Genomic DNA, 26,603 nt, shown 5'->3' on the forward strand with positions numbered 1-26,603 from the left:
TCCTTCAGAAATCATTCTAATATGCTGATTATTATCAATGTTGAAAACAATTGTGCTGCTTAATATTTGTGGGGGGGGGGGGGGGGGGGGGAATTCAGGACTCTTTGATAAATAGAACATTAATAGATTAATAGTAACATTAATTGAAATAGAAATATTGTAACATTATACATGTCTTTACTGTCACTTTTCATCAATTTAATGTGTCTGCTGAAAAAAAGTACACATTTCTTTAGAAAAAAAAAATAATTTCCAAAACTTTTGAACGATTGTGTATACAGTGAACTTCCAAATGATTCTTTGAAAATGGACATTGCGTTTACCCAGCTTATGAATAGTCAGAACTTGTCAGATACAGTGCCTTATAAAAATGTAACAGCACTGTTTGCTGTCATAAAATTGTTAAACATTCTGACCTGAGCTGATTTGAGCTGTTTCTGCTGGTCGATTTTAATCAGTTGGACTCTGGCTCTCTTCAGCAGGTGGAACATCCTCTTATTGGCACCCGAAAGACTCGTTCTGTGGGTGTAACCGCCTTGCTCCAACATCATCTGGGTATTTTGTGCACTCGTTTCAGCGGTTCCCTCAAGGTTAGAAGTCTCTACTGAAGGAATAAAGGAATTTGCCTCAAGGTTAATGGGAGAACAAAAGAACAGACCAACACACTTGGAAAGCTGGAAAAAAAACATTTTATGTACACTAATTTTATTAGTTCACCCACAAAGTGGGTGTCATCTTTAATCTTTTATATTATGGCATTAATTGTTTTCATGTAAATTATTTGGTGCTAACTATAATATAGTTTTTATAAGCACCTTGGTATACAAATAAGGTTTATTATTCTTCTTATGTGTGGCATTATACTTGACAGCAAAAACCCTACCGTTCTCCTTAGCAGGTCCTTCTGCCAAAGACGTCTGATCCGAATGTTCCCCAACACGTATCGTTACTTTTGGCACCACCCCTGGAGAATACATGTCCTGCAATTTGAGATCAGACTTCCTTTCCTGCATATCATGGGTCCCTCCCTCAGGACCTTCCTCTGCTAGCCTGGAGCTCGAACTGGCAGTCCGCTGCATCCTTCGTTTTGCCAGACATGCTGTGAGCTTCTTCAACTTCCAGTATATCTTATACTGGTCCGTGGATTGGCCGGGTCTCCCACCCCTCCCACGAGGACCACCAGAAGGCCTTGAGGAACTCAAAACAGGCTTGACTCCTTGAGATTGCCCCTTTTCTGAAACACTTTTTTCATCATTGTTTGGGATCAGCGGTTCTTGTGCGGTCTTCAGCCTGCTTCCGGAATTGAGGGTTTGGAGATCTATGTTCGGTTTGCCGAGATCCATTGGGATTTCAGAAAGAGCTGGTTTCTTTGGGGAACCTCGTTCTGGGAGAGCAGACATGCGCTCATCATCCATGAACCTCTTTGGGATCTTGATGACGCGGGAAGAACGAGCGCTAACGATTGGTCTAGCAGAGTGTTTAGGTTGTTCAGCTTGGACTTCAGATTTGGACCTCTCAATCTCTCCAAGTGGCTGTTCCTGTCCCTCCACCCGTTGCAGCACATGTGCAGAGCCAGTCTCCGCGCAAACAAGTCGCTGTCTCTTTCTAGGCATGCTAGAGGTCTGCCCTCGACTGTCAGGTACTTTGCTGTGCACTTCCTTTTGCAGTAAACTTCGACGGCCAAATATTCTCTTTCGTCGCCTTACAAAAGGCTTATTTTTGGAAGAACTTAATGAACTGTCACTTAAAGATGCTCCTGCACCTCCGCCAAGTGATTCAAGAGGCTCCACATCTGCTTCTGTCCTTCTGCCCCCTCTCTGTTTGGCCATTGGTTTTGCGGATACAGCACCTGCCTGATCACTACCAGCAATTTTTTTTGTCCTGTTCCTGTGAGTCTTAGAATATTCTGCTGAAGCTCTTTGGCCTTTGGGGTCTTTTACTCTGGAGGCTCGCTCTTTACCTTTAACCAGTGTTAAAGTCCACACTAATTTGTCCTGCCTCCTCCGGCTTTGTGCTGCACTGGAACCACGTCTCTGTGACCTTCCAGTGATTATCTCCTCTTCACACGCCCCATCCACCCCATTTTCAGTCTGCAAGGAGGCCAATGGTCCCTCTCTCTGGTTTCTGAGTACCCTGCCATTTCTCTTACTTGAGCTGCCCTGTTTCAGATGTCCATCTTCATCCACAGATGTCCTTTTTGCTTGTGTCGTTTCTTTTTTGGTCATCTTTTTGGCTGCCATTTTAATAACCAATTTGGGCCTCACGGATTTTTGGTCAGTTCTGGATAACCTTCTGCCTTTCAAGTTAGGTTTGTCCAATAATGATGATTTTTTATCTAATGCAAGAAAAAAAATTCAACATTTTATCATTCATAAAAATAAATAAAATAAAATAAACTAGAAATACAGGCACAATTTCAATATTAACATTATACACCCTTTGTGTAGAAAGTATTTTATTGAATATTTATTTATTATTTAATTATATTTTAGAAGATAAAAGATTAATTTAAATTCAAGATATACTTAAAATGAGCATAGGTAATCCAAATGTAAAAATATGTAGAAATTAAGTGCACATTTAAATATAAATAAAATACATTGTAATCTGGACTACAATATGCCCTAAATATTGATTGAAAATGTTCTGATTCTTTATTATTGACAGGTAACACTTTACAATAAGGTTATATTAGTTAATTCATTGGTTAATATAAACTAACAATACAAAAAATCTTTTTAAACCTGTTATGGTATAATAAAGCTTTTTTATCAATATCGTGAAAATACTGTATACCATGATAAAAGTTTCAGCAATCATCATAACATGAAAATTTGATATGATCAAACAGGACGTTATGCCCCATTCAGGCTTAAATAATACATCCTCTAAACATTCACATCCTATTCTCTTAAAGAGACACCATGTTAAATACCAAATACATAGCTCAGAAAAATTACATAGGAAACAAAAAAAATAAGATAAACACACTTTTCTTTAGTAGATACATTTTGGTCTGAATGACAATGTTCAATATAAAATCTAGCATGTGTAAAAGCGAAGCCCAAACTAATGTTAGAGTTAACATTATCAAATTGATTAGACATAAAAAACAGCTGAAACACTCACTGGATGAACCTTGTCTTGAACGCAAGGACGACTGACCGTCCACTTTAAAGCCTGTGAAGTCTCCTTCCTGAGAAAGACAGATGGATAAAATATCACCACAAAACTACATGTAGTTTTATATTTTTAATCATTTAGCATCAAATTCATTTAAAATAGTATCTGTAGGAATAGACCATTCAGCACTACAGAATCCCTGATGGATTGTTAACAGTGTTATACATAAAAAATATTTCAACAAAAAACTGTTTCCATGAATACTAAGCCCAGCCTTCAAACACAACACTCATTTTTTCAATGCGTAACATGGGATTCCTGCTCCATCACTCTAATATAGTGAGCAGTGAGAAATGCTGACACAGAAGAGAACAGTCCTCATCACAATACTGAATTAGGTTATAGCTTAGGTTAATAAAAGTGGCAGAGTCTGAAAGCTGAGACTGTTTATCAAAAGTAAAGCACAAAGCTAATTGCGATTTATTGGATGGGAAGCACATTACAAAGTTTTATTTATTCATCAACTGAATACAGCGAATCGACATTGGTTCTTCAAAATGAGAAGAGGTTGTTTCCAGGATATTTCCAAAATACTTATATATTATGCATTACACAAAATAGAATCTTTAAATTGTCAATCTAATCAATCAGTTTCTTTCGAACATATCAGGGGTAAACGTCTACAAGAGAGAAACATCAATGCATAAGCCTCCCTTGACATAAACCATTCAATGATACTTACCACTACTCATGAGTCATAAGGATTCAGACTGAAGAAATCAAGTTCAGTTTTTCTTTTCCCCATAAAGTGCAACTGTCCTCTCATGTAAAGATGATGCTGCATAACCGACTGATTGCAGATACCTCAGAATTTCAAAGCACGGGATCGGATTGCATCAGTCTACAATGTGTGATATAAAAGCTCAACATGAGTCCTATACTGGTTCAGCTTTGAATCAGACTGCATTATGATTCACTGTATTAGCTATGGGAATTTCTGAAAAAGTCCCTATAATTTAATATAAGGTAAACCTAGTAAGGCTGGTGCTCATTACCAAAAAACTAAATGTGGATAAGGGACTGAAACATTGACAATGTTTACATGCGCACCAAATAATGTGATTATTTCTAATAATTAGAGTAAGGTCTTAATCGCAGTACGATGTTTACATGACACAAGCAGAACACTTTACTCCAGTTTACATGCAATTTTCATTATTCTGATTATTTGCTAATAAGTATGCTTATACCACACACACAGTTAGGCATACAGTATGCATGTTACCGGCCATTGTTTTAATCTACTCACATCAAATTTAAAATACATTTTTATGGACGTACTGGATATTACGCCTCTGTCATCTGCTCTCGGTGTCTGAGGTACTGAAACCCGGTATTAAACGGGCCCCAGGGCTAAATTATGGTTCCCACACCTTGGTTAACTTCAAATTCAAGGACCTTTCAAGGACTTCCCAGGTCTAATACCCTTAAATTCAAGGATTTAATGTGGGGACACATTTCAAGTGAGAACAAGGTTACATCGTGTTACCTTGTAAGATACATTGTTACAGTTTTGTGTGAACATCATGGCAACGTACAACACAAAGTAGGCTACGTCACGCGGTAAACACTTAACACTTACACGTAACGTGTAAATGCGCGTAACTAACGTAAATAAAGCAAGCTAGTATGCATAGGCCACGAAGTGTTGGCGAAATAACATTAGTGAACCGGAGGGAATATGGAATTCTTTCCAGAAAACTTCTTGCACAAAATAAATTCAAGCACTTTCAAGGACCTGTATCTATGCGTGTTTAATTTTAAAAACTTTCCAGGGCCTTCCTTGACATTTTTTTTCTTTCAGATTCACAAACTTTTAAGGATTTCAAGGACCCTTGGGAACCCTATATGAAAGACCTCAGTATCGATAAGCTCTGACATTACCAGTTCTGCCATCAGCACAACAGAAATTAAGAAAATACACATACTATATATAGATGTTATCTTGAAAATTCTATGTTGCATGTTTTTTTTATATGCGATAATAAACCATTTGATTGTGATGCATTTTTGCTATTCACAATCCAGAAGAAACAGATCTCTCTCAGGCGGAGCTACAGAATGCAGAATGCAGAAAGGCCCCTGTAATTTCGCTCTAAAATCTAAAAAAGTATTGTGGATAACTCAGTAAATATATTCATCCTTGACATTTAATATTTTGGCTTTCACCACTATTTGTGTTTGTCTTTTTTCAGAAAAAAATATTAAAGTCCTAAACCTGCAAGGTACCAACACAATAAACACACAGCAACATATGTCTAATGTTTGTTAGCGATAAAACCCCAGAAAATATTGAGATTGACATTTTTTGTCAATATCACACACCCCTAGCTACATAGCTGCAAACTTTTGAGTTTTACTTGGAGTGAGATTTAGGAGGGGGTAGGGGGGATGTAAAAAAAATTATCTTGCATCACAATAAGTGTATTGTGATTGTCAAAACATTTTAGTAACTAAACTGAATTTTATTAGGTTTAGTGACAACATGTTACAATGTTTATATGGTACAATTTCTGGTAAGCCACTTTTTTTATTATTGCTTGAAACACATTTCAGGATTTCAATTCAGTTCAATTCTTGTGATTTGATTTAATATGAACTAATTTGGATAAATATTAGGTAGGCTACACAAGATAGGCATTAATTTTTCTCAAGAAAAAAAAAATCTCACCTAATGCTGTAAACATACAGAGAGCCCATCAGCTGGTAGTATTATTTAAGGTAAAAAATAACTCAAATTAAATATAATGCGTTTTTTATTATAATAACTTTATTTAATGATATAAGTAAAAATATAATAAATATGTAATATAGTACACATATTTAGCTAAATACTCTCTATAGGTCTTTTTTTCTAGCCAATTAACGTGCTATAGCCTATTATGGTCATTAATTGGCTTTCCTGAGGTAAATGTTATGTGACATAATTGTTCTCCAGCTGTTTTATTGACCCCTTTGTTTGATTGATTGGTTGATATTATGTATGAGGAATAGACATTTCGGTAAGTTGTACTGTTTCTATTATATGTATATGTTTACTATTAGCTAGTACAGATGATCGGTTCACGTGCCGCTAGAGATCTGTCACGTCACATTTACAAGCGGCAAAACAGTATTTATCGTTTGAATTTCATAATAAAATTGACAAAATCTGAGAGCTTAGATTTTTTTTATATCATAAGTAACCTGCTCTGTCTAGTCTGTCGGTGAACGTGTCCTTTTTACTTCGCAATTTTTCTGTGCGTGAGAAAATGGGTGTGTGGCGTGAGAGCGTGTGAAGAGTGTCAATTGCGTGAGTCTCACGGTGAATGCGTGAGAGTTGGCAGCTTTGTAGCTAAAAGTTAAATTGATTTTGACATTTTGCTTATTCATTGAATAAACTCACGTAATGATGACTCACGCATAGAGACAGTCCCTTGCCGCCACCTACTGGTGTAACAATGTAACTGCACTGACTGACAGCCAGCAATTTTGTAGGCTCTATAAGCCGAAGAATCCTACAATGGATAGTTTTGCCCAAACTCTGTTTTTAAAGACCTATTAAAATGTTCATTGTAAAATTTATTTTTGTTGTGCTTTTTTTTTTTTTTCAATTAAAACAGCAATTACAACATTACTATAAATAAAATAACCAAGGCAACATCTGCGGTATTACTTTATTTGAAACTGAAAAAAAAGTTATCAGTGATCTTACATATCAAGCTTGAATGATCAGGATCAGTATTGGCCGATCATGATAAGAAATCAGTAGTATCCCTAAAAAAAGTACAGCGACTATAGAGCTGGTAAGTCCCGCCATCCGTAAAACCCCACTGGACCTCTAGATTGAAAAATCTGTGAATTTTTAATATAATTTTTCGTGTGAAGAATGCTACAATTTAGCTGGTAGAAGTTTGATACGGTTAGACTTTGTGTGAGAGCACTTTGTGGACTACAACTCATCGCTGCTTTCGACGGGAATCTGAAGACAGAACAGCCCATTTGGTTTGAATGGTGACATTTGGGTACAAAACACACAGGCATCTCGATCTGTCTCCATAGATTATCGCAGCATTAGCACCGTGATTTGACAAGTGGAGGGAAATGTGTTATAAGGGTGACGTCACATAGTGATACAAAAAAAATAGTGCAATTTTATTCATAGTGATACACGACATGTAGTCTTTCTCGTTATGTCTTTTCCACAACTGCTAGCCAAAGAATCATACAATATACTGTCAAACTCGTAACATGAAAAAATATATAAAAAATTCACAGACAACATATGTTCACATTCATGGCACAATTCAAACGGGACCAGAAAATAATTATTTTCTCACATTCACTTGCATTGACGATTTTTCAACCTAGAGGTCCAGTGGGGTTTTACGGATGGGCGTCCCGTAAAAACTTACCAGCTCTATAATAAACAACCTAAGAACAACTAAGGTCACATTAGAGATCTCTCAATCATCATGATATTACATTGCAAAGAAAACTGCAGAGCTTTGATCATAAAACTAATCATTTAACTAAATCACCATGCTAATATATTATTATTAGGAGAAACAGAATGACAACTAACATTTATGCATTTTTGTAGTAGTCTGCTATACCTAAAAATCTCATTGATTTACATTACAAGCAGCTACCAGAATATTATCTTTTTGGTATAGCCTATTAATTACAGAATCTGCATCAAATTAAACTATTTTGTTCAGTTTTTTTCTCCTCGAGTGAGCGATCCATATTCTATTATTCTATCTAGATCATACTACAAGTTTTAAATATTTTGTCTAAAGTTTTAACAAATGGTTTAATTAATAAAAAAAATCGATTTTCTGACTATTGTTTCATAATATGTCTGGCTTTGCAGGACTTATCACCAACTTGGCAAAATTAAAAGTGGATATTAGTAAATGTTATAATATTAGGCTAACTAAGATTAATAAATGCTGAAGTATTGTTCATTCTTAGTTCATGTTAACTAAAGTAGTTAACTAATATTATATTGTAAAGTGTTACCGAAGCAATTAACTTGTTTGTAAACAATGCTATACCTGACGTTGTACAAATGGATCTGGGATATATTTTTTTTTTTACAACCATGCAATAATATTTCTACTCATCCAATGGCGATTCCTGACAGAATACATAATTAGTTACTGTACCTTATTTCTGATGCACACCACGCCTACTTGACATTAACATAAATAACTAATATTAACCATTCAGACAGACAGGCCCGTCAGCAACACTGACATTAAGTCTTAAAGCTGATGACTGTACACAAACTCCCTCATAATAACTAATTAGCGGACACCACACCTTCACTGACCCACGCACAATCCCCGTAGCCACGGCAACACCGTCAACCACAGTTAAACACCCGCCATGTGAACGCCACAGCCCGGCAAAAGCCCACCATATGACGGGCGTCCCTTTAAGTACTTTTCATCTCTGTAATCTGTAAAGCTCACGACCGTGCAACTGTAATCAGGTGGATGCATCTCTGCAGGAACTGACATCAGCCACTCAGCGACATGCTGTTGATGCACTTGCTGTGAATTATTATTAGCACTGTCGGTATTACAAGGCGAATCGCTCACCTCATCGCTCCCGCTCGTGCAGAATCCCGCCTCGCGCTGGAGCCTGTGTTTCTCCGCCAGCCCGAGCAAACACGACAGTGACGGATCCTCTCTCAGCGTAGCTCCAACGTCGACGGGCCTCGGCCCTTTTCTGTCTTCATCCCTCACCCGACCGATATGAGAGCGTTTCTCCGTCCTCAACAGGCTCCGAGACGCCCATGGTCGACCTGGGAAACGGCAGCGAACGGTGGCGGAGGTGTTTATGGTTGCTACAACAGCCGAGGCTGGTAATCCGCCTCCTGCTGCCGCCATTATTACATACCACAACAACAACTACGGCGCTTGAGCTCTCGAGAGGAACAAGATGGAAAGGCGCGAGATAGCGGAGGAAACGAACGGCATTATGGGAGATGAAGTGTTTCTCTTTTTTTGGCCGTTTGCCGTTGAATATAATGAAGCGTCATTCTGTAAACACTTCATAAATAATATATATTCAAAAGTTTATTCATATAAAGCCGTTTATTGAAATTTAAAAAAATCTGAAATAAATAAAAAGTTTGCATGTGTGTTTTATGTTTTATATCATATTTGATACATTTACATTTGATACAGTAGCCTATTATATATAGTAAGAATATGGAGCTCACACTCGTGGAGGGAAAAACACCTGCATTTTTTTGTCAGAGGCCTAAACTGAGCAAATGCAATATGTAATTTGAGGTACTTGCTGTTGTTTATATGGGCAAAAAAATTAATAAAATTCTGATACATTATAATGTAAATCAATGAGATCATTATAACAGCAAGACAACTTACATAAAATGCATAAATATCAGTTGTCACCCTATATGTCCCAATAGCATAATATAATGCTTTTGGTTTTTAAAGCCCTGTAGTTTTAATTGTGGGGGACAAAACATAATAATCATATTTGATACTTACTTTTAACATGATTTTTCTAAAAATGACATAGGCCTATGGACAATTAAGTTGCTTCTCTGCAGTAAATGTTTATCTTGAAATATTACTTACAATAGCTATAAAAGTTATTTTGCAGCAGAGTTGATAATTTAGAGCTCTTAGAAATTAAAGTATCAAATATGACACAGCAGCCTATTGTATCATATTTGATACTTTCATTTCTAAGTGTTCTAAATTATCAACTTTGTTGCAAAACCTGTTGCACACATTCTACTACATGCCTTCTGTTCTCTTAGTAAAAGGCATACAAATTTCACATTGTGGTACGAGTCTTTCTGCTGTGAAATCTTTATTGATTTTATTGATTTTTATTAAGTAAACGTAAGAATTACTTTTATAGCTATTGTAAGTAATTATTATTTGTGAATGTGAATCATTTTAAAGCCTAATGAATTATTTTGTCATTTGCACTAGCAGAACGTTTTGGGTTGTGGAAAAGTAAAATATGAACAATATTTAATGAAAATACACACAAATTGATACTACATCTAGGCAACTCTCTCGCGCTCTCTCTCGGATGCTCCCATTAGAGGTCGCCATTGCATAACATCCGCAGCTATCTGGTCACTTCTTAGCATAGGCTGCTTCTAAGGTAACTAACTACCAATCACTATTTCAACAAAAGCACATTTTTTCTCAAATAAATACATGTATACATTAATAAAAATCATCAATCACGATCATTTAAATTAGGTATTTCCCGTGAACTAACGATATTTATATTTTTCCCAGAAGCCTTTGCAAAGCGTGTCGTCACAGCCTCGTTAGCGCAGTAGGTAGCGCGTCAGTCTCATAATCTGAAGGTCGTGAGTTCGATCCTCACACGGGGCAAGACTACGTTTTAACTTCTACAAGTGAATTAGAAGTCTACTTATAGGTGATGCGGGTGATATATGACTCGTGGAGAAATATGATTAGGTTTGATTTGAATAAACTATTAGATAAATAAGCAAAAACAAATATATATGGACAATATCCCATCGATAACTACAGCAGAATGTATGATCTTTTGAGCACAATCATAAGTTTTTTTTTGTTTTTTTTTTAGACTAAACTTTAGAAGGGTAGAAGGGTTTATAATGAGGTTCCAATTGCAATAAATGATCAACTTTAAGCATAAATAAAAATTTTAAAAATCCCTAAAAACCAATTATGAAGAAATTCATGCTCCATTTCTCATGTAATAGTGTTGAGTAATGTTTACAAACCAGTTCAGGTCCATTGTCATGCAATGAATGATTTTATTGCAGCACAGTAATTATATTTAGGTTAGAAGCATCAAAATCACAAAAATAGTTCAAATGAAATTAAATTAAAATTAAAGGAGCAATGTAGCCGAATGTGCATTGGTGATCCCACCCTTCAGAACTTCTTCCTCCCTGAACTCTGCTTTAACAGTTCAGCTTTCCATTCAGCAAAGGGTTTTGTGTCTGTCTCCTGACAATACCAGTAACCATAATACCGCCGATGAGTTGACGTTATCCTCTGTTTATTGCACTTTCTGCACTGGATATATCGTCGTACAAACTTCCTGGTATAACTTCCATCTTTTTCCTTGACCAGTTTTCTCTTCCATTAGTATTGTGTGGTGAAAGGAACAGGAAGCGAGTGGCAACTTGCTGGTGGTGGTTCATCAATCTTTTGTGTGGAAGGTGTTAAAACCACCATCATTTTTTTTTTGACAGAGAAGGACCAGAAAGCAAGAGGGGCAAAGTCAAGGATGAACCTGACTGGGTTTCAGCAAGAGCAAGAACTGAAGAATTCAAGAACTGGTGAGGCTTTTTCTTGAGTTGTGTTGTTGTTTTCCATCACAGTGTCTGAAGGGAAGTTTGAAATGAGAGGCTTGTCATCACAATAAATCTCCATACTATCCTCTTCTTTTATGGAAACAACCTTCTCTGGATCCGTCATTTCATTTGCCAGTGAGGATGTGTTGAGTGCAAAGAGATCCTCCACCTGAAACTGGGAACCTCTGCTTATTCTGGAAAAGATTGAATGATGCATATTAATATTTTTAAAGTGTATACTTGACATACCACCAAAACGTTGTGGAAAGCTTAAGTATATTATGCACACATTGATGGAGAATCTTCTAACAGAGATGGGGCGGACTGCTGTGTGATCGTCCAATCCCAGACGTCCTCTTCTTTGGAACAGCTCTCACTTCTGGTCACTTGGACGTCAGTGATTTCCATCTGTCTAATGATAAAATTGCTGTCCTGGAACACATTGCCATTCTGCCGGTACAGGTACTCCAACCCAATCAGTTCACCTAAAACACAAGGAAGGTGAAAATAAATGAATTGGCCAACAAAGAAAAAAGGAACACATACAATCACGTTTTAAGCATGTTTTATTAATTGTCTGGAATTAGTGTGCAACTTACCAGTATATTTACTTGTACTAGTCGTAGACAGAACCTTCTTTTGAAACACGTCCTCTTCAAGCTGGTTGACAGCATGCTGAAGAAAAGATGAGGTTGCCTTCAGGCTCTCAGAGGTAACAGTAGTAGCTTCATTCCACCTTGCCAATGCATCCAACAAGTAGATTTGGAAAAATGTAGAACAAGTTGGCACCCCTGAAATAAAATACATACAGGTTAGTCTCTTCAATTTCATTATATTTTGCACAGCATATGAATGTTTCAAACTATGTTTGCACATTTTCTGTATTGTGCATGCACTTGATCTACTGTGCAAATAGTGTACATTGTTCATTGTGTAATGGAACGTAAAAATAAGTGTGCTGAGTGCCAACATAGCATTGCAGTGGCAATGAGTTTCCCAATAATTGGCATTAAGATAAATTAATGTCTAAATAAAATGTCATATATGAATGAAAAAAAAAAACACTGATGAGATGTTACAACAGAATTTAAGTGCCAAAATCTATTTTTATTTATTTATTTGGTTGTTTTATGTCAGAATCTAGGGCGATTGTCATGGCAAGAAAGGGTTAAATTAGTTAAAAACTAAGTAAATACACTAAGAAAAAGATAGAAAGTAGAAAAAGGATAAAGAAAATGGATAAATAATTTTCATACAGAAAGAAAAAGCAACAAAAAAACTATCCTATTGACGCTTTAATAAACTTCATTTATGTTCTAAATAATACCATCGTTTGATGATATTGAATGCAGTATTGTAATCCAAAACCTTTTTTCAAGAATAAAAGTAACATTGTAAGAATAAACTCATAAAGCTTTAAGAGTAAAGTTGTGAAGTTACTAGAATCCATAAAATAATTAGGACATTAAAGGCGTGATATTGTGTGAAAAAAGTAGAAATATTTTGAGCTACAAAACAGCTACCATTCAAGGGGTTGAAGATCAACCACAACAGATGCCATTTACAACTTTTGCTGGATCAGCTTGTTACAATAATGTGTTGCATTTTCAAATCAAACTCCATATTTTTTACTTTAATACTGTTTTTACCTGGAATGAGCTGGTTCAGATGCTGGTGGAAGGATTCAACAGAGGTGGAACCTCTGACACATTTGAAGGTTGGCAGAATGTGGCCTCCCACCACAAGTGTCCCAGTCTGCTCGTAGAGTTGTACACCAAAAGGATCCACTATACACGGCACATGTTTCTTCTGCAAATCCCATATTTCAGCCATTCTATTGGAACTAAAGAGCGGCACTCCCGACGAATCCCATCCCAACTTGCCATCATAGAGCTGAATGAGCGTTGTGATGCGTTCTTCGATGTCCCTTGCATCGCGCGTGGTTCGCCTACAGTGGAGGGCGAGCTCGCTTTTGCTGAGGTGATGCATTAGATCATCATCAGAAGGCTGCAGGATATCGAACTTGAGCATGGTACGTTTCGCCTCCTTCAGCTGCCTCAAGTCCTCCTTATCCCATTCGAAAATACAATGGCTTAGGCGGTCCATGAAGGTCTCGTATATCTGATGCGACTCTGACGTGCAGCCTGCAGCAATCCGCCCCATGAATTCCGAGATATCCAACCTGACCTCCATGTCCTTCCACTCTATGAACATTGTCCTAAGAAAGTTGGACTCGCAGCAGTCTCTGTTGACGTACAGAATCTCAGGAGGAGCCACAGCGGCTTCCTTGTACCTATGTATGACACCTGAGATCATCGCTTCAAGACCGAAGTCTTTGTTTTCTGTAAGCACCGACATAATAACCTGCCCTTGTTCGTTGGCGACACTGGTCGCCCAAGTTCCTGAGAAGTTCCTGAGAAGCTTCTTGGTGGAACCCATCTTTAGCACGCGGCCAAACTGTGAGGTTATGCTGGTCTTTATCTCATTCATTCTGTGAAGTACATCCAGAGCAAACACTTGCCTCAACCAACAGTGTTTAGGAAGAGGAAACATGGCAGGTGGACTTTGAAACATCACAGGATTGGCAAAGCCTTTGCAATCTGTCAGATACTGTACAGTCTTTTTCAGCCATTCCTCAGTGTGATGTTCCTCAAGTTTCTTCTGGATTTGGCTGATGCTGGTCCCCAGACATCTCTGACGGTTAAGGCGAACGACCATCATGTCGCATGCCGCCTGTGATGCAAGAATGCAAGGGAACTGAACTCTATGTCCAATATCAAGTTGTGACACTATATCGTGACTCCAGCTAATCACTTCCCGCTTGCATTTTCCACAAACCAGACACTCGGATGCCATGAAATATGACCTTTCTACGTCGACTACCTGTCTGAGCTCCTGGTGCAGACCTGTTGACGTGAGCTCTTCCTTCATGCAGTCTGAACGTGGACAGATAAGCTCGACGTTCCACAGCTTTCGTGGCATCCAGAGAAACAATGCATGACCAAAGTAGCGTCCCATCTCTGGCTCCTCGGTTAAGGTAAGAGGCGGGAATGGCGGGTACCACCACAATCTATCTATCCTAGCATAGTCCATTTCAGGCTGCTTTTCTGGAGACCACCTAAACAGGGCCTTTGACACCCAAGTGTGATTGGCAGGGGGCAAAGTGCGAATCCAGCCCAGAGGAAGACAAATTCTTTTACCTGAAACAATAAATGAGATTAACTATAGGCAAATTCAGTTGGAAGTGAGCATCCCAATGCCTTTCTCACTCCAAAGGGCAGAGCTCTTGAGGTGGGGCCTTTGGAGGGAGGAGGGCACATGTGTGTCATTATGAAGCCTTTTGGAACCCACTTGCCAAAAGGAGAAATAAAAGACAACATGAATTATTCTATCCCGACCCTCATGTCGTTCCAAACCTGTAAGACTTTCGTTAATCTTCGGAACAAAAATAAGGATTTTTTTATGAAATCTGAGAGCTCTCTGTCCCTCCATAGACTTCTAAACAACTACCACTTTGGCGCTTCAAAAAGTTCATAAAGACATTTTAAAACTAATCCATATGAATCGAGCAACTTGATCTCTTTATCTGATGAACAGTTTAATTTAGGCTTTTATTCACATATAAACATTGATCAGATCGAGTCTCTTCAGAAAATTTGGACTAAACCGCCGATTCATATGGGTTAGTTTTACGTTATAAAACCAGACCCAGTCATAAAGACCATTCATTTCTATTTTTAACTTAAAAGACTAAACAAATATCTTGTTTCTCAGGAGAAAGTCATTAAAATCATGCTAAAATAATTAAAAGCATGTTAAAATCATCAATTCAGCTCTTTGAACAAAGATTCCAGTTAACAAGAGAAATTTGACATTCTGGAGTAGTTACTAACAAAAGATCAGACCATAAACATGACAAGCTGTTAGAGCCAATATTTAATAAAAAAAAAGATGTAGAAATTATTTCATAGGAGAAATGGCAAACTTATGTGTTGAACATGAGCCAGTCCATGTTCGTTAACTTCGCAACTCGACCATGGGGCTCAGGCTCTGAAATCTTACCAATTATGTCACTCTGCGAGTAGTAAATGGTCTCTTCTTTGTCAGGCCACTGGAAGGCATTCTTGTTTCCATGTTGAACCATACAGTTCGCCTTTTGGGGGGGACTTGGAATTGGGGAAATATAACCATGAGCAGGAGAAAGATGAACTGGACTAAAGGACACATCAAGTTCTTCAGGTGATGGGAGAGTAATATCCAAAATGGCTGCCAGATCCTTCTTCTTCTTCCTGTTCCTTGCCTTTGTCTTCTTCCATTCCTCACGAAGCTTTTCTCTCTTATGTTTTGGGAGGCTGGTTATATTTTGTGGTTGAATTTCTCCTTTAGCTTTCTTTTCTTGATATCTGTTGATGGAACAGAGACAGCTGTTACATGTTTTCTATACAAGTGAACGTCTTAGAGAATGTTTCACCAACTCAATTTCCCTATTATAAACGTATTTACTTTCTCCTTCTCTCCCTCAGGATCTCCTCATGCCTGGCTTCATCCTGTGCTAACCTTTCCCGGTACCTCCTTGTCCTTTCTTTGCTCATGCCTAAAAATGGACAATAATCACTTTAAAAACAATGATCAGTGACTGTTAACATACATATACAACAAACAAATGAAGACAGATATATATTTATGTTTAATATATGTATAATATAGGTATATTATGTATAATGAAGACATATATATACAGTGGTGGTCAGAATTGATGGCACCCCTGATAAATATGATAAAAAATGGCTGTAAAAAATAAATCTGCATTGTTTATCCTCTTGATCTTTCATTCAAAAAATTCACAAAAATCTAACCTTTCATTGAAGTAAAAGAATTGAAAGTGGGGGGTAAATCACATTATAAAATAAATGTTTTTCTCCAAAACACGCTGGCTATAATTGTTGGCACCCTGTTATTAAATACTTTTTGCAACCTCCTTTTGCCAAGATAACAGATCTGAGTTTTCTTCTATAATGCCTGATGAGTTTGGAGAACACCTGACAAGAGATCAGAGACCATTCCTCCACACAGAATCTCTCCATATCCTTCAGATTCACAAGTTCATGTTGGTGCTTCTTCTCTTCAGTTCACTCCACTCATCAGGTCAGGGGACTGGGACATGGCAGAAGCTTCATTTTGTGCTCAGTTACCCATTTTTGTGTTGATTTTGATGTTTGTTTTGGACCGTTGTCCTGATGGAAGATCCAACCACGGCCCATTATAAGATTTCTAGCAGAGGCCGTCAGGTTTTGATTTTTTATCTGTTTGTATTTGCTAGAATCCATAATACCATGTATCTGAACAAGATGTCCAGGACCTCCAGCAAATAAATAGGCCCACAACATATAAGATTCAGCAGTATATTTAACCATAGGCATGGGGTACTTTGCAGCCATTCCTGTTTGCACCAAACACATCTGCTGGGTTTTCTGCCAAAAAGCCCTTTTTTTTGTTTCATCTGACCATAGAATCCGGTCCCTTTTGAAGATCCAGTCGTGTCTGACCACTGAATATGCTAGAGTTTATTTTTGGAGGAGCAAGGAGGATTTTCCTTGAAACCCTCCCAAACAACATGTGGGGATGTAGGGGTTGTTTGCTAAAAAATGTTTAGGCTTTCTGACCCCCAGTACTCAAGTAATCTCTGCAATTCTCCATCTGTGATCCTTGGAGAGTCTTTGGCCACTCAAACTTTCCTCCTCACCGTCCATTAAGACAATATAGACACACGTCCACTTCCTGGCAGATTCGTAACATCTTTAGTTGATTATAACTTCTTAATTATTGCCCTGATGGTCAAAATGGGGATTTTCAATTCTTTAGCTATTGTCTTACAGCCACTTTCTATTTTGTGAAGCTCAACAATCTTTTGCTGCACATCAGAACTATATTCTTTGGTTTTACTCATTGTGATGGATGAGCAAGGGAATTTGGCCTTTGTGTTTCCTCATATTTAAACTCCTGTGAAACGAGAAGTCATAGCTGGACAATTTCATGTTCCTAGTCACCCTGGTGTGCTAAATAAAGGTAAAAATTAATGAGAATATACTTCAGAGATATTTTTCTCATAAAAAATTCTAGGGGTGCCAATAAATGTGGCCGACGTGTTTTGGAGAAAAACATTTATTTCATAATGTGATTTACCCCCTAATTTCAATTCTTTTACTTCAATGAAAGGTTAGATTTTTGCGAATTTTTTGAAGGGAAGATCAAAAGGATAAACAATGCAGGTTTATTTTTTTACAACCATTTTTGTTCATATTTACCAGGGGTGCCATCAATTCTGACCACCACTGTATATATATATATATATATATATATATATATATATATATATATATATATATGTAATATATGTGTTTAATATATGTATAATATAGGTATATTATATATAATATTTACAATATTTGTTTAATATATAGAGACAGAGATATATTTATGTTTAATATTGCAAACATAACAGACGAGAATCTAGCTAGACATCTGACTTAATTATGTCACACTACAGGACGGGCTGTCACACCCTTTATATACTGTCTGTGGTCACACCACAGGACTCTTTCGCCTTTGCAGCCATTTTGAGTCATTGCTACAAGACTGACCTTGGGCATTACAGTAACTGAATAAGTTCATTGTTTTAAACCTGAATATGATTTTTTTATATATATATTTTTCTTTTTTCTCGAACTAGATCAGTCACACCACAGGACTATCAAAAATGAACACGTTCATGGTCTGACAGAAATGATGAAATTGCTCAAATTAATAAGAGATTAACACTCACCTTTTAACCTCCTTAGCACATCGACATCGGGCTCTGACATCGTCCAAACATCTGGGGTACTTCCTGGTAGGGGGCTTGACTAAAGGACCCCTATGGCTGTCCATGTAACTGCCAGTACAAAAATCTAATATCCTATGTGTCACACTGCAGGACAGCATTTGTGTTTCAAAACTAAATGTACATTAAATATTATTTTAGTACTTTTTAGCATTTTGAAAACTTAAGTAAATACATACAAAATAATGCCAAGGCATTTATTTGCTGCTCCAAACATATCTGCTTTACTTTACTAATATTTACATTTGATGAGTCATCAATGTTACAGTCACACCGCAGGACATTTTGCTATTCACCTTGAAATATGAACAACACCAAATACATTTTACGTCCCAAAATCATAATATTGAAATAAAATGATGTTCTATGCCCCACTGGCATGTGTTTTAGTTGAGAAATGCAGTTCAGTAAACATTTACACTTAATTACAGAAAAAACATGCGTCACGTCATCTGCATATGTGTATACCACTTTGTATGCTTAAATTCTCCCCATGTGGGCCCCCATTAAAAAAGGTGGGACCTGAAGCAGCACGGACAGAACAACAGAGCGAAGTTTGGGGGAAAAGATGAACTAATAATAATTTTAAATCATTCACTTACAGATATATCCCAACCCGGCCATAACTTACAGCTGCAGGATTGAGCAACTGCGTTTGGAAACCCACTGAACTGAGGCTACTTGTCGATAAAAACAATCCCAGTAACTCACTTAGTACTGAGAAACAGATTATCTTACCTTTGACAACGCGACAAAAAGGCACAAATGTAAAATCGAGGATGTCCAAAAGCTGAAGAGTTTCTCAGATTTCTGATTATGCTGTGCATTGAGATTTTTGGAGACTTTTTAAAGTCTATTAATTTCAAGAATTTCAATAAAAATCCTCTATTGCAATCTTACTAAAAATGATTTTAGAAATTCTAATTAAAAACAATCTGTTGTAATTTTGAACTGGAAAAGTCAAATAAATGTATTAGTAAATTAGAACACTATCGATATAAAGCAAGACTATATATAAAGAATGATTACATTATTTTCACAATGGGATTAAACATAATGAGAAAACTGATCTTAATATTCCCTTTCCCCATTTATTTCTTTTTTTTGAATACCAAGAAGCACTAAGACTTACTTTCGTCCAAATATTGCGTCCACCTAACTCAATCTCTGTTCATGACCAAGCCAAAAAAACACTGTTATAAGTTTTAGGCTCTTTATTTCCATGAAGAAGTGTTTATACAGTGCAAGATTTTCTTATCAAGAAAACAGCCATAACATCATAGTAGGATTTAACATAATTTCATCAACCATTACCATTTACTCAGTATTGAGTGATGGTATCTGCTCAAACAGTTTCCACTCTATAATGTGTCATAAGTCATCCAAACTCACGAGTATGCTGTTGAGTCCATCACCATAATGGGATAGGCTCCGCTAAAACTATTTAAAGATTTATCTTCAATCCCACTGATATATGTAATAGAAACAAAAGATGGATGCCAGCAGTTCACACATCAGTGAGAGAGAGAAAATGTAGGTTTTGCTTAAATAAGTGATAGGATGAGTGAGAACGGACACAGATATGGGGCCTTCAAGCGCGCGCCTGCTCTTTCTGTTTGAAGTCTGCGATTCTGTTCTCCATTAACGGGCGGAAGTGACGGATCAATCCCTAAGAACAACAAAATATAAAGAAACAGATTAATCATGGAGATATATTTATCCATTTACATTTAAAAAAAAATAAAAAAATACTCTGGCTTTACCTGAACTGGCCATGCGGCTCCATCTCCCAAGGCACAGATGGTGTGGCCCTCAATCTGCTTGCTGATCTCCCAGATCATGTCAATCTCTGCTGACTTTGCATCGCCTTTCACAAAGCGCCACATCATCTTATTCATCCAGTCCACTCCTGAGAGGCACAGAAAAGACAGACTAGTAAATATTCACTGTAATAAAACATATTGCACAGATAAAAAAATGAAAAATGTGCATTCACATAAATGATCATACCCTCTCTGCAAGGGGTGCACTGCCCACAGCTCTCATGCTTGTAGAATTCAATCAAGCGGGCAATAGCTCGAATAACATCAGTCTGTGAAGGGGCAAAACTTCTTTTTAATTACAAAAAAAGTAGAGATGCACCAATACTAAATTCCACCGCCAATTCGGAAATGACAATTTGGTAATGGTAATGTCTAGAGCTTTTGTGCTATGTGATATAAATGATCTGAATGCTTAAGCTACTGTATAGACAGTACAAAGACAGATCATTCAAAAAATAAGGTATCTAGCCTATTGTGTTTCCTATCGTAAAAAATGCTAATAGGAATTTGCAGTGAAGAAAAGAGGAGAAAATAAAGTTTCAAAGTTGTCCGTGTCCACAGAAACGTAACCATGTGTGTTATTTAACAACCGGACTCACTGATTTATCCATGACAATAAGTGCTGCTGTGCCGAGACCGGTCTGAGCCTGAACGAGGGCATCAAAATCCATGAGAACGGTGTCGCACACATTACGTGGGATTAGTGGCGTGGAAGAACCACCCGGAATAACGCACAGGAGATTATCCCAACCACCCCGGACGCCGCCTGCAGGGATCGGATGAATTATGGATCAATAATCCTCAGGAGTGGACATGATTCGACAATGAATAAAAATGTCTGTGTACAGATAGTATGAGGTGTACCTGCATGCCGTTCAATGAGCTCTTTCAGGGGAATGGACATCTCTTCTTCCACCGTGCAGGGGTTGTTGACATGGCCCGAAATGTTGAAGAGCTTCGTGCCAGAGTTTCTCTCTCGGCCGAAACTCAGAAACCACGTGCCGCCACGACGGCAGATGGTTGGTGCCACAGCTACTGTCTCAACGTTGGCAACGGTTGTTGGACAGCCAAACACGCCTGCAACAAGACCATGTTACATTTATAACTGGTCATATAGCATGACATTTCTCTCAGGTCATGTATATTAAAAAAAACAATTCTAGCAATTTTTGACTTACCCACATCAGCAGGGAAAGGGGGTTTCAGACGAGGTTTTCCCTGTTTTCCCTCGATGGACTCAATCAGAGCCGTCTCCTCTCCGCAGATGTACGCTCCCGCGCCGCGCATCACAAACACGTCGAAGTCAAAACCTGAGCCGCACGAGTTCCTGCCAATCAGCCCTGCTGCATAAGCCTCATTAATGGCCACCTGAGTGAAACCACACATAACACACAAGGTCAATACATCACTTCCTTTATCTACCGTATAGTGCATTTTATCACATTTACTCAAATGAACCCCTTTGCACAGGAGATTTGACTCACAATTCATTTTGATAACGTTTGACAACGCTAATACGCAAATAAAACAGCACATACAGATATTAAGTAATAATCTACATTTTTAAATACACCATCTTTTATCAATACTATTCTTAACTGAACTTAAAGTAGATTTAATATGAATGTTATATTTATAAACTAATTATAAAATAGATAGTGTAATGTTAATAATATACACTACCTTTCAAAAGTTTGGGGTGGGTAAGATTTTCTAAGATTGATAAATATTATTTTTGTAATATTTAAAAGAAACCTCTTATACTGACCAAGGCTGCATTTATTTGATCAAAATACAGTAAAAACAAAAATACTGTGAAATATTATTACAATAAAAATCTATTGTTTTAATAAATCTATTTGAATATATTTATAAAAGTAATTTATTCCTGTGATCAAAGCTGAATTTTCAGCATCATTACTCCAGTCTTCCGCGTCACATGATCCTTCAGAAATCATTCTAACATGCCGATTTGCTGCTCAAGAAATATTTCTTTTAATTAATAATATTGAATTCTTTAGGATTCTTCAATGAATAGAACGGTTTTTTTTTTAAAGCATTTGTTTGAAATCTAAATCTTTTGTAACATTATAAATGTCTACTGTCACCTTTGACGAGTTTAATGCATCCTTGCTGAATAAAGTCAATTATAAAATCATAATATTAGTATTTATTAATTTCAGTTCTACATCTTGGATTTATTATTTCACAATGTTTGTCCAAAACATGCGATGTTTGTCTTAGGTTTTGGCCATTTGAATCAGAAGTGTGACTGTGATGCCTTAAAATGCTGCCTGGGTACTGGGCCATTTTTGGGTACTGAGCTTAGCAATCACAGTTTTTTCCCCCTTTGTCTCTTTAAAAAATGAGCGATATTACACAAATATTTGTTTTTCACCTGCAGGTTGGACGACTCATTGTAGAACTCTCCACGGATGTAGATGTATGCAGCACGTGCTCCCATGGCTCGGCCAGCGACCAGACAGCCCTCGATCAGCTTATGGGGATCATTACGCATGATCTCTCTGTCCTTACAGGTACCGGGCTCTCCTTCATCAGCGTTCACCACCAGATATTTAGGCCTGAGCGGAAAAAAGAGAATGACCTGATTTGATCCAAATAACAAAAAGCTAGATGCGGATCCATCTGCAGCAACCCCTGACTCGATCTTAGTTGTTGAGACGTAAACCCACCTGCCATCACTGGGCTTGTTCATGAAGCTCCACTTCATCCCTGTTGGGAATCCGGCACCTCCTCGGCCTCGCAGACCTGAGACCTTAATCTCATTCAGGATCCAGTCCACTCCTTTATCCAGAATCTCCTTGGTCTTGTACCAGTCACCTCTCTTCATGGCACCTTTCAGCCTGAGAAACATGGGGAGCACATGCACTGACGATAAAATAATAATAATAATACTTAATATATGCAGTATACTTTAAATGTATATACACACTGTGTATTATACACACAATGCCAGTCAAACGATTTTTTGAATTTAAAATTAAACAAAAGATGTAAAAACAAAAGTCTCTAATGCTCACCAAGGCTGCTATTTTTTAATCAAAAACACACTAAAAACTGCATTATTGTCACATTAATTTAATATATTTTTATATACATTCCTGTGATGGCAAAACTGATATTTTTTAAATTGATAATAAAAAAGAACCCTTATCAATAATTGAGCAATAATAATTCAGCAGCAAATCAGCATATCAGAATGATTTCTGAAGGGTCATGTGACACTGAAGACTGGAATTTTCAGTGGAATCTTATTTTAAATTGTAACAACATTTCACAATATTACTGCTTTTACTGTATTTTTTAACAAATGTATATGTATATATATATATATATGTGTGTGTGTGTGTGTATACATATATATATATATATATATTAGGGCTGTCAAACGATTAATCGCGATTAATCGCATCCAAAGTAAAAGTTTGTGTTTACATAATATATGTGTGTGTATATGGAGTATAATTATTTTCTATATATAAATACACACACATGCATATATATTTAATAATATATAAAATGTGTTATTTATATATAAAATATTTATATATAATATAAATTATATATAATATAAATATATATACACAATATTTCTTAAATATATACATGCATATATAGAAAATAATTATACTCCATATACACACACATATATTATGTAAAAACAAACTTTTATTTTGGATGCGATTTATGCGATTAATCGCGATTAATCGTTTGACAGCCCTAATATATATATATATATATATATATATATATATGTGTGTGTGTGTGTGTGTGTATATATATATGTGTGTGTGTGTATATATATATATTCATAATACAATTAAAAAAGTTTTTACCTCCAGTCATGTCGTCCATACAGGTTAGTGAATATTCTGTCCTGGTCAGCTAGAGGTCCAAATTTGGTCTTCTTTGGTGTTTCCTGGGTGACACACACTGATTATAGCCCATTTGCATTGATCATCAGTTATGCACACAGTAGATTTGCTGTATGAATATAGTCACCTGTTGAGCTGTGCTGTTGTACCGCACCAGTGTCATGGAGTTTGGGGGAGGCAGAGAGGTATTGGTGGTTGTGGCGGCTACAGAAGTGCGAGATGCACCAGCAGCAGCAACCACGACCGGGGCACGCGAAGCCCCACTGGTCAGCACCCGGCTAAGAACGGGACAGCCGAGACAGGACAACATCCTTTTCTGAAAGAGATTGATGAAAAAAATCAATGAGAATGAGAGGTTCCCTCGTAACGTGGCGGAACACGGTTTAATAACAACTCCAGTCCTAACAACCTGTGCTGCCAATGTTAACTAAAACTTATAATATAAAAAATGTGTTTCATAATTGAAATAAAGCTGATATAAAATAAAATATAAATATTTAATTTTAGTACTTCAAATCATACACGTCATGTACGTTTTAATAAGTTTAAGTTTTTCATCTAATATTTATAAATAGAAATATTTAAAAGACTAATCACAATAACAAAAGCACATACCAAAATTAAAATAAAAACCGAAAATATACAAATAAAAGCTAATTTTAAACATTAATAAATACTTTAAGAGAATATATTATTGAAATAACACTGAATCTGCAAATGTCCTAAAAGCACTAAAAATTAAATATCCTCATGAATCCCACATAATTCCATACATTTTTCATATATATTTATAGTTAGGCCTATATTGTCAATAAAAGAATTTCCATTGTTATGCTTGCATAAGATGTCGCATTAACGTTACATGTTTACAAAAATGTTTGAATGCTTGACGACGACAAGCACTAAACACCCCAAAATAATAATAGCATGTATAAAAGTAATTCACAACACAAACTTTAGATGTTCAACACTATAACATAATTCATATATGAACTAAAAATACATCAAACTGTCAGTCAAATTTAATGAAAGGAACAGTTACACAAGACAACTAGTTCAGCAGCGGCCACAAACACATTCATGTAGATCAAAGACAACCTCCAAAATGATACATTATTGCATAAACACACAAGTCAAACTCATTTAGACGTAGTACAGTAAATGAACTTATTGGAAATATACTCGTCCCGCAATGACCTCCATATTTACGCTCATGACATTTGAGGGACTACGGCAGTGCACAACATTTACATTCCGATTTATTTACGTTACAGAAAGTATATGGGTCGGGATTTATTGACATCAATTTTTAGGAACAAAATGCCTAACCCCTGCTTTGTAAATAGATGAATCAAGCGAAAGAGCCGAACCGCTGCTTACCTTCGTGATCTCCCTGGATCAGCGTTATGAAATTTAGACAGAGCGGAAGGAATACAGCGACCGACCCGGATGTAATAACGGCTTCGACCTGTTATGTGTGGAGGCGCTCTTATGTATATGTTTACATATCTGGGTTACACAACACAATGTTTTAGAGACATTAGTAAGATCAAGATAGATACCATTATACCAGGTATCAAGGTAATTTAAATCAGGAATTTTGAAATAATCGTAAGAGAAAAATACGTCGATTCTAATTCCATTCTTATAAAATATTATGTTCTCATTTAGTTGCATTCACTCTAAAAATGCTTGGTTCCACCTGTTGGGTCAGTTTACTTTGTTTACAGTCAGTTTACAGTCTTTGCATGTCGCTCCACGTGGGCTCCCTCAGGACCAGATAAATAACAAAGAGAAGTCGTGTTTACAAATTGGAAACTCGGAATTGAGATGTTAATGCCGCGTTCCAGGCAACCTGTAACCCGTGTTTACAAAGTGAAACTCGGAATTGAAACGTTAAGTTCGAGAATTCTGTCCTCATTTACTCACCCTCAAGTTGTTCCAAACCTGTATGAATTTCTTTCTTCTGCTGAACACAAGGGAAGATATTTTGAAGAATGTCGGTACTAGACACTTGATGACTAGGAGAAAAAAAAAATACTATGGAAGTCAATGTTCAAAATATCTTGTTTTGTGTTCAGAAAAAAGAAATTCACACAGGTTTGAAACAACTTGAGGGTGAGTAAATGATGACAGAATTTTCATTTTAAAGTGAACTTTAAAAGCAGCCTTTTAAACATAAAAAAAAATCTTACTGACTCCAAACTTTTGAACGGTAGTGTATGGAAGTTTTTGTATAAAAAAAAAAAAAATCAGATAACAAAAAATAGATGACAAAATAGCAAACCAAGTGTCATATTTTAAAGGCGATGATCTACACATTTTGTTGCATCTGTGTTAACTTGAGGGAAACTGATGACACTTGGTTTGACATTGACATATGCAATGAAATCAATTTTACAATTTAAAAATCAAAATAATTTTAACTGTGGCTTAATTGTCCAAATACTGTTTGTAATCACTTTAGTAGACCACCTTTCTTGTAT

General features: G+C 36.7%; 3 protein-coding genes across 4 annotated transcripts in view; all 3 read right to left on the bottom strand.

Annotated features, from left to right (window-relative positions):
- The window catches only part of kmt2ba (lysine (K)-specific methyltransferase 2Ba), a 28,657-nt gene extending 19,503 nt beyond the window's left edge, over nt 1-9,154 (bottom strand). The window contains exons 1-4 of one of the 2 annotated variants that reach the window (XM_079878823.1): nt 8,772-9,154; nt 3,130-3,196; nt 884-2,335; nt 417-601 (exon numbers count right to left, since the gene is read on the bottom strand). In XM_079878823.1, coding sequence (XP_079734949.1) covers nt 417-601; nt 884-2,335; nt 3,130-3,196; nt 8,772-9,062 — 1,995 coding nt within the window. In that variant the 5' untranslated portion in view covers nt 9,063-9,154. Of the gene's footprint in view, nt 1-416; nt 605-883; nt 2,336-3,129; nt 3,197-8,771 lie in introns of both variants that reach the window. The other variant, XM_079878822.1, reaches the window with a different exon arrangement.
- A 1,623-nt stretch (nt 9,155-10,777) lies between these two features.
- On the bottom strand, nt 10,778-18,400 carry LOC307163881 (uncharacterized protein). Its single transcript, XM_079880184.1, has 7 exons — nt 18,342-18,400; nt 16,022-16,112; nt 15,581-15,921; nt 13,168-14,718; nt 12,118-12,309; nt 11,808-12,003; nt 10,778-11,712 (listed from the first exon to the last, which is right to left on the bottom strand). Exons 1-7 carry the CDS (start codon nt 18,379-18,381, stop codon nt 11,469-11,471), a joined length of 2,655 nt encoding a protein of 884 aa, XP_079736310.1. The 5' UTR covers nt 18,382-18,400; the 3' UTR covers nt 10,778-11,468.
- Nucleotides 18,401-19,594: 1,194 nt separating this feature from the next.
- Nucleotides 19,595-25,594, bottom strand: ndufv1 (NADH:ubiquinone oxidoreductase core subunit V1). Its single transcript, XM_079880151.1, has 11 exons — nt 25,498-25,594; nt 24,245-24,433; nt 24,079-24,161; nt 22,915-23,085; nt 22,620-22,803; nt 21,400-21,589; nt 21,086-21,298; nt 20,821-20,987; nt 20,409-20,490; nt 20,162-20,307; nt 19,595-20,067 (listed from the first exon to the last, which is right to left on the bottom strand). The coding sequence occupies exons 2-11, from the start codon at nt 24,425-24,427 to the stop codon at nt 19,990-19,992; spliced, it is 1,497 nt and encodes a 498-aa protein (XP_079736277.1). The 5' UTR covers nt 24,428-24,433; nt 25,498-25,594; the 3' UTR covers nt 19,595-19,989.
- Between the last annotated feature and the right edge of the window lie 1,009 nt (nt 25,595-26,603).

Source organism: Squalius cephalus, assembly GCF_949319135.1.
Source record: "Squalius cephalus genome assembly, chromosome: 8".
In the NCBI taxonomy this organism is placed as follows: Eukaryota; Metazoa; Chordata; class Actinopteri; order Cypriniformes; family Leuciscidae; genus Squalius; species Squalius cephalus.